This window comes from Hibiscus syriacus, unplaced genomic scaffold, assembly GCF_006381635.1.
Source record: "Hibiscus syriacus cultivar Baekdansim isolate YM2019G1 unplaced genomic scaffold, ASM638163v2 tig00002919_pilon, whole genome shotgun sequence".
Classification (NCBI taxonomy): Eukaryota; Viridiplantae; Streptophyta; class Magnoliopsida; order Malvales; family Malvaceae; genus Hibiscus; species Hibiscus syriacus.
Genome location: NW_024061957.1, coordinates 444,790 through 452,159, shown reverse-complemented (window position 1 = coordinate 452,159; position 7,370 = coordinate 444,790). Strand labels below are relative to the sequence as shown.

Sequence of the window (7,370 nt, the reverse complement as noted above, 5' to 3'; positions counted from 1 at the left end):
AAAATATAATAATTGATAATGTAAGTGATCAAAATTTAATAAATCAATAATACAAGTGATCAAAATTTAATAAATCAATAATACAAGTGATCAAAATGCAATGTTTTTAAAATTGTTGACCAAAAGTAAACAAAAGTGATCATTTCAGTAGTTTACCCTAAATATATTTTCAAATCAAATTTTCTATATATAAAAATAATTAAGGAAGAAAAAGAATAAAGGTATGTCTTCCATTCTCTTTATAAGAGGCTTTCTACATATGGCTACATAATATATAGACTATAGTCTCTAAAATCTCAAAAAAAGAAAAAAAAATCTCTCTTTCCAAACAAGGTGTTTTCTTATATTTTACTTGTTGCATTTATGTATTACAAATTTATTATTTATATGGACATTTGTTTTAATTGAATTTGCATTTTGGGTGTTAAAAAAATCGAGATTTTTACTACAAGAAAGAACAGAATAAAATTGGAAGAAGGAATTATTATTTGGAGGGGGAAGGCAAATAGAAGAGAACAAAGAGGATGAAACTAACCTCCTCTATTCTTATTCTTATTCTTATTGTGCCTCCTTTCAGATCTTGGTTTTTTTGTTGTTGTTGCAAGACCTGACAGTTGGGTTTACTTTGATTGGTGGGTTTCTTTCTTTGTTTTGATGAATCTGAATTTGTGTTCTAAATCTTTTGCTTAAATTTCCAATAAACTTTTACAGCTAATATCAGGTTTCTGATTGATCATCAATCTGGGTTTTTGGTTTTTGCCTCCTTCATTTCTGAATTCCAGGTGAAGCTAAATTCTGGGTTGTTCGGTTTATTGACCTTCGAAGGATCTGTTTGTTTTAAGCTTTGAATCGGAGAGAATTTTTCATCTTGTATCGGATTACACTTTTTGTTAAATAAAAGGTATTGAATGCTATCTGCATTATTGTAATTATATTGCTATAGTCAATAAAAGACATGATTTTGATTTGATGTGTTAACTTGATTCATGAAGAAGGAACATATGGTATTGGTTTTTGATTGGTTTATTGTTTTTGTAGCAATGATATTTTTATATATTGCATTCGATCCAATAATGAATTTGACTGTGAAAGTTTGTATTTGGTTTAGATTTGTGATTGGTTTGGACTTTGTGTTGATCAAACTAGTTTTTGTGTAATGCAGGGAAAGATGTCTGAGAATGGTAAGCTATTTATTGGTGGAATATCTTGGGACACCAATGAAGAGCGCCTCAAGGAGTATTTCAGCGGTTTTGGTGAAGTGGTAGAGGCAGTGATCATGAAGGATCGGACCACAGGGCGTGCTCGAGGTTTTGGTTTCATAGTGTTTACCGACCCAGCCATTGCTGAGAAAGTCATCAAGGAGAAACACAATATTGATGGCAGGATGGTAAGTTGTTGATCTTTAATTTTAAGCAAACCTCTTTATATTAATGTTGCCCAATGTACTTTTCGTTGGTTTATTACCTTTCTTAAGTAATGAGTTCCTTATCGAGTTTATGAACCTGGTATTGTAGTTGCTGGAATTCATATAGTTCTGATTCCGAGTCCTACTAAATTTCAAAATTAAGCTGTGTAACGGTTTCATGCTTCGTCTTATTTATCTTTTTCTTTGCAAAGATAGTGGTTATGTTTGTAATTCTTGTAATTTAGTATAATTACTTATATTGAGATGAAATAGTTTCTGCTCTAAAGGATTAATTTTCATCATTGAGTTACCCGTTCACAGGTTGAGGCAAAAAAGGCAGTTCCTAGGGATGACCAGAACATTATGAGTAGAAGTACTAGTAGCATCCAGGGTTCACCTGGTCCAGGGCGCACAAGAAAGATTTTTGTAGGAGGTTTAGCATCTACAGTCACAGAGAGTGACTTCAAGAAGTATTTTGATCAGTTTGGGAATGTTACAGACGTTGTAGTGATGTATGATCACAACACTCAAAGGTCTAGGGGTTTCGGATTCATCACTTATGATTCAGAAGAGGCAGTGGATAAAGTGTTGCTAAAAGATTTCCATGAACTGAATGGTAAAATGGTCGAGGTTAAACGAGCGGTTCCCAAAGAGTTATCACCTGGCCCTACACGTAGCCCCCTTGGTGTATATAACTATGGTTTGAATAGGGCCAACAACTTTCTCAATGGCTACACTCAGGGATATAATCCTAATAGCCTTGGAACCTATGGACTTAGGATGGATGGTAGATTCAGTCCAGTTGCTGGTGGTCGAAGTGGGTTTCCTCCTTTTGGTTCTGATTTTGGAATGGACATGAACTTTGAGCCAGGGTTGAATCCAAGTTTTGGAAACAGTACACATTTTAGTAACTATGGACGAGGAATGAGACCTTATTATATTGGTAATACAAATAGGTTTGGTAGTCCTGTAGGGTATGATGGAAGTAATGGAGGAGGAGGTAATACTTCCTTTTTCAGCTCGGTGACCCGGAATCTTTGGGGAAATGGAGGGTTCAATTATAATGCAAATGCTGCTAGTTCCAGTGCCTATGCAGGATCTGGAAGTGGGAATATGGCAGCAAGTACCTTTGGAAATAGTGGAATTAATTGGAGTTCTCCAATTTCCAGTCAAGATGGAAGGAATAATGTTACTAGCAATAGCGTGAATTTCGGTTATGGAAGTGGTGATAACAGCTTCAGGTTGGGGGCTGCAGGGTATGAGAGAAACACTGGGACTAATATGGTGCCAGCATCATCATATGCAGCATCAAATGGTGGCTATGATGGAGCCTTTGCAGATGTTTATGGTGGTGCTTCATTTTATGGGGATACCAATTGGCCATCATCAACATCTGAGCTAGATGGTTCTGGTTCCTTGGGTTATGGACTTGGTAGTACCACTTCTGATGTTCCGGGTAAAAGTTCTCCTGGTTATGTTGGTGGTTATAGTGTTAATAAGGGACAATCAACTAGAGGTAAGACTTCGTGTTTGGTATCGTCAGTGTTATTTGTATTCATGGTAGATAGTAGCATAATTTTGTTTAAATGTTATACAAGCATTAATAAAAGAACCTTAAAACCTTTCATATGACACTAAAGTTTTTTTATCATTCTTTTGTTAATGCTTGGCAATTTATCTTAAATTTTACTTATTGATAGATTCATTATTTGAACTTGTCCTGGTCGGCAATTTTAAACTTCGTTTTCTGCAACTGGTAATTGTTGTTATTTTAATCATTAATTTAATTATGAGATCTCTCGTGCCTCTTGTGATTGATCTACTACTATCTTATTCCTCTGAAGAATACAAGCACTCCTTTAATTTATCCTAGAAAACATGCTTTGTAGTGTACTCCCAAAAACATTGTTATAAATAATTGGTTTCTTTACACCGGCTGATTTTGGTTTTCTCTTGGTTCAGGAATTGTTACCTAGAAGATTAATTCGGTTAGCACTATACTGTAGGTGGAGATAACTTGTGACGCAAGCAATATGTGAGTTCTGCTCATTTCCCACCTTAATCAAAATGTTTAAGTTTTAAGAAAGTCGGTTATCTATAGCTAAATGAAGTGCCTGTTTTTGGAGCAATACATTCTTAGAGTTAGGGATCATAAGGGATTGTGTTGAGGCTTGAGGCTTGAGTTATTATTTTAGGGTTCATTTTTTGGTATTCGAGTGAGATGTAAAATCAGATTCCGGGATATAGTCAGAAGACATACCATGCATGTCATGTAAGGCAGGTGATGCATAACGATATAGATTATAAACTATTTTTTCCCATTAGATTTTATGTTCTGTAATGGTTCTGGTAAAGCTGTGGGTTCTTGTCAGCTATGCTTTGTTTTCCCTTTTTCTTCCATTATTTGGGCTTGTCTTTCAGCCAGAATGTACCTGAGAGATTCTTGTTCATTTATCAGTGTGAAACATTGAAAGGGATACCCATCTAGGGTTCCTCCGAATAAGACTGTTGAAACTTTTGTTCTAACAGGGTTGAAACTTTCTTTTGAAATACTGAAATGAATGTTTTTAATTGATTTTGACACTGAATACGGAAACCTTGTTCATAATTAGTTATGCATATGCTGCTGTTGTTTGTTATATTCAATCTACAATGTCAAGTTGCTTACTCTTTCATGCGCAATAGCCATTAATTAAAATCAGGTTCGAATCAGGCTTTCAGTCCTTGTTTTTGGTGTCAATTTGGCAAAGAATAAGGTTTAAATATCTGCAAAATGCAAAATGCAAAATGCAAAATGCATGGCTTGGGAGATATGTAGCATGATCCAAGTTGTTCCCCCGCTGCATTCAACTATGAATAATGCTTTTAGCTTATAATAATATTAGGGACACCATTTGGCTTGCAGCTTTATTTAAAATAATCTTTTATTCATTCTCAAGCTGCCATTTCCTCAAGTAGTTCTCTACATTATCTAATAACCCAAAAGGGGATGAACCCTTTCTAAAATGTGTTTTTAGTTAATTAATTTGAATTCTTTTGCAACCTGTAAATTGTTAAAAAAAATCCCAACCCTACAAAGCAACACGAGGGTGACATAATTATTACCCAGGGGGAAAAGGAAACTAATGGGGACAATATATCCCTTTGTAAGAACTTAGCCCATTGACTTTGAAAAGAAAATGCACGAGCCAATTATTTAAATGATTATGTGACTGTTCTGGCTACTAGCATCCACCGTTGATGCTTCATCTTTCATGTCGTTGATGTGCCGGAGGTATTGCCGGTAATCTTAATGAATTGATCGAATTCACGACTACAATGTTCTTCCCGGTCTCAAAATTTTCCATCAAAACAAAACGAGTACAACAGGTTGCAGAAGAAATATGATCTGTTCCAACAACATACTTGAAACTTCTCATTGAAAGTACGAACCAAAAACAAAAATCTCGTCGAAAAGCAAAATTTGCTTCAACTTTACATAAAAGCATATGTATATTGGGCCATAAATACAACAAGTAGAAACCTGTTGTTCAAAGCAGCCTCGGAAACTCCTTAAACCTTTGATGTCATAAAAAGATTAAACCCCAAAGATGATGCTTAGTCTCTGGTGTTGAATCTTCTTTCTTGTGTTTTGTTTATTTAGCCAAGGACTCCACTATGGGTTCCACTGTGAATTCCACTACCTTTATCCGACCCTGAAATCAGTCCTTCTCTCCTCATCTTTTCTTCTTTAGATTTCCTACAAAATATCACCCAAGAATTCACTTCCAGAGCTATACAAACACCTACTAATGTCGACAAGCACAAACAATAACCCAGCTTCGCATAGGACCTGCCTTCCCCAATTACTTCGAAGCCTTGGAAGACATTCACAACCCCAAGAACCACACATGAATACCCTACAAAATGGTGGTAAGATTTCCAGTACTTCCTGAATTTATGTGTCGTCTTAGGCCTGAACAGCAGAGCTAGTGTTTGAAGGGCCCCCAAGCTAAATGCTGCGAATCCAAGCTTCCTATGGAGTCCGTAAGTCACTCCTGGTGACATTTCACCCAACCTGATCCCGATAGCGAACCCCACAGTTCCGAAGAAAAATGCCGACAACTGGATCCCCGAATGGACGTAAAACCATGTAGGTCCTAGTGCTTGTATGTGGCGTAAGTATCGTGCCGTGACGGCTCCTGTCGGGAGTAATATGCCCCAGGAGATGGCGTTGAGGATTCCGTGAACGAGTTTCAGCATATCCATGTTGTTGTGCTGTGTAGCGGCTGAGCCAGACAAGACATCGAACGTAGTTATTGAGGAAAGGTCGTTCGATGTCGTGGGATGGATGGTTGGGGAGTAGCCTTGGACATACAATCCTCTGTTCCAAACATGGTGAATTTTGGTCTTGTTCGGTACGAGTTTCACCGTGGCATAAATTTGAACAGTGGCACCATTGTGTATAGTAGCCATCTTGCCACCGTACAACGTAGCCGACGAGGAAATCAAGTGGATGTCGAGCGGTCGAGAGAGGAGCGGAGTTTTTTGGAGCTTGACAGACGGGTCTAGAATGTAAGGCAGTAGTACTAACTGCCCGGAATTAGGATCAGGAAACGCAACGAGAGCACGCGTACCGGTCATCTCCGGGGACGTGGGATTGATTCCCCACCCGACCCAACCGGAAGGAGAAATGAAAGTACCGAAGAAACAAAGGTCTAATGTAGCATTGTGGGGATGGAATGTCCAAGCAATGGAAGCTTGTTGTGTGGGGAGTGTGATGCATTTTTGGAAAGTTTTGGTGGCGGTGACGGTGCTGCAATGGGCTGAGAATGCAGTGCTTAGATGGGAAATGAAAAGGAAAAGAAAGAAGAGAATGATCATGGTTATGGAATTGGACGAGGGTTGTTGAGTATTGGAAGGAAGCTTTGATTTTACCATTTATCAGACTGGTTGGAGCACTGGCAGTGCTCCTGTAATGATTGTGGAACTGCTTAGCTTTGAAGTAAAGACTCCATCAAAATTGGTTCTTATAATTTATAACTGAATTAATTAAAACAATTACCTTAATTAATCAAGATATTTGGTTGAAAATCGTTTCTTCTTGGCTTTGAAGCTAAGCTATAGAGATTAGAATGTGAATGATATGAGCACCCTCTCCACTTTATAAAATGTTAGAAGCATCTCTTTCATGATTGTGGATTAATTATTACTCCCAAGTAAATTATTGTTCCTTTTCCAACATTCCATTTGCCCCATCTGCCTCTTTAACCCACTGACCCCTCACTTTGGTCCATTTGTTGTTTATCTCTATTTTATGCCAAAAGCAACCAAATAATCGTATTCAATAGAGACGTGTATGACAGATACGTCTTCCATTCTAATATCTTTATGGATATTTTAACGGCAAAAATATCTTTTATAACCATATGGAACTTTTATAGAAAATTTATGGACAAATTAATATCATAGTTTTAATGTTTTATATATTATTAAAATCTAACTAATAATATATAAATACATAAAAAAATATTCTTTGTAATTATATTGGATCGAGCTGAATGAGTTCTCTATAATCTCAACCAGATCCAATCAAGCTTAATAAAAAAATTCAACCTATCTAAAATCTGAATTCTATATACAAAAAATCAATTTCATTAAATCAGATTGGATCGAAACCGTTGAATACAAATTTATTTAATCATATATTGCTTGTTTAAATTTCTCTATTGTTTCTCCAAAGTCTTGATTAATGAAGGAAACTAGAATTACATCTTATAACATTTGTGTTGATACTCGTTTTTGTCCGGATATTTTTAATATTAATTATTATTACTATTATTAATATTATTTAACTATATTATTTTTATTTTCTTATTTTTGTAGGCCATTACAACAAGCCCAAGTTGAGCCCAATAACAAGAGGCCAACTGGTCCAAACCCAAGCCCAACAAAACCCAAAACCACTAGAGTTTGAAACCCTAGG

General features: G+C 36.4%; 2 protein-coding genes across 3 annotated transcripts; one reads left to right on the top strand and one right to left on the bottom strand.

Moving 5' to 3' along the window:
• Nucleotides 1-362: 362 nt before the first annotated feature.
• On the top strand, nucleotides 363-3,933 carry LOC120164274 (heterogeneous nuclear ribonucleoprotein 1-like). 2 transcript variants are annotated; one of them, XM_039174040.1, is made up of 5 exons: nucleotides 363-632; nucleotides 783-901; nucleotides 1,163-1,387; nucleotides 1,727-2,921; nucleotides 3,368-3,933. In XM_039174040.1, exons 3-5 carry the CDS (start codon nucleotides 1,169-1,171, stop codon nucleotides 3,379-3,381), a joined length of 1,428 nt encoding a protein of 475 aa, XP_039029971.1. In that variant the 5' UTR covers nucleotides 363-632; nucleotides 783-901; nucleotides 1,163-1,168; the 3' UTR covers nucleotides 3,382-3,933. The 2 variants fall into 2 exon arrangements, with proteins under 2 accessions (XP_039029971.1, XP_039029964.1); XM_039174033.1 differs by lacking the exons at nucleotides 363-632; nucleotides 783-901 and having other exon boundaries at nucleotides 1,157-1,387.
• Nucleotides 3,934-4,974: 1,041 nt separating this feature from the next.
• On the bottom strand, nucleotides 4,975-6,282 carry LOC120164264 (cytochrome b561 and DOMON domain-containing protein At2g04850-like). The gene has a single exon (XM_039174024.1). The coding sequence runs from the start codon at nucleotides 6,266-6,268 to the stop codon at nucleotides 5,045-5,047; it is 1,224 nt and encodes a 407-aa protein (XP_039029955.1). The 5' UTR covers nucleotides 6,269-6,282; the 3' UTR covers nucleotides 4,975-5,044.
• Nucleotides 6,283-7,370: the final 1,088 nt, after the last annotated feature.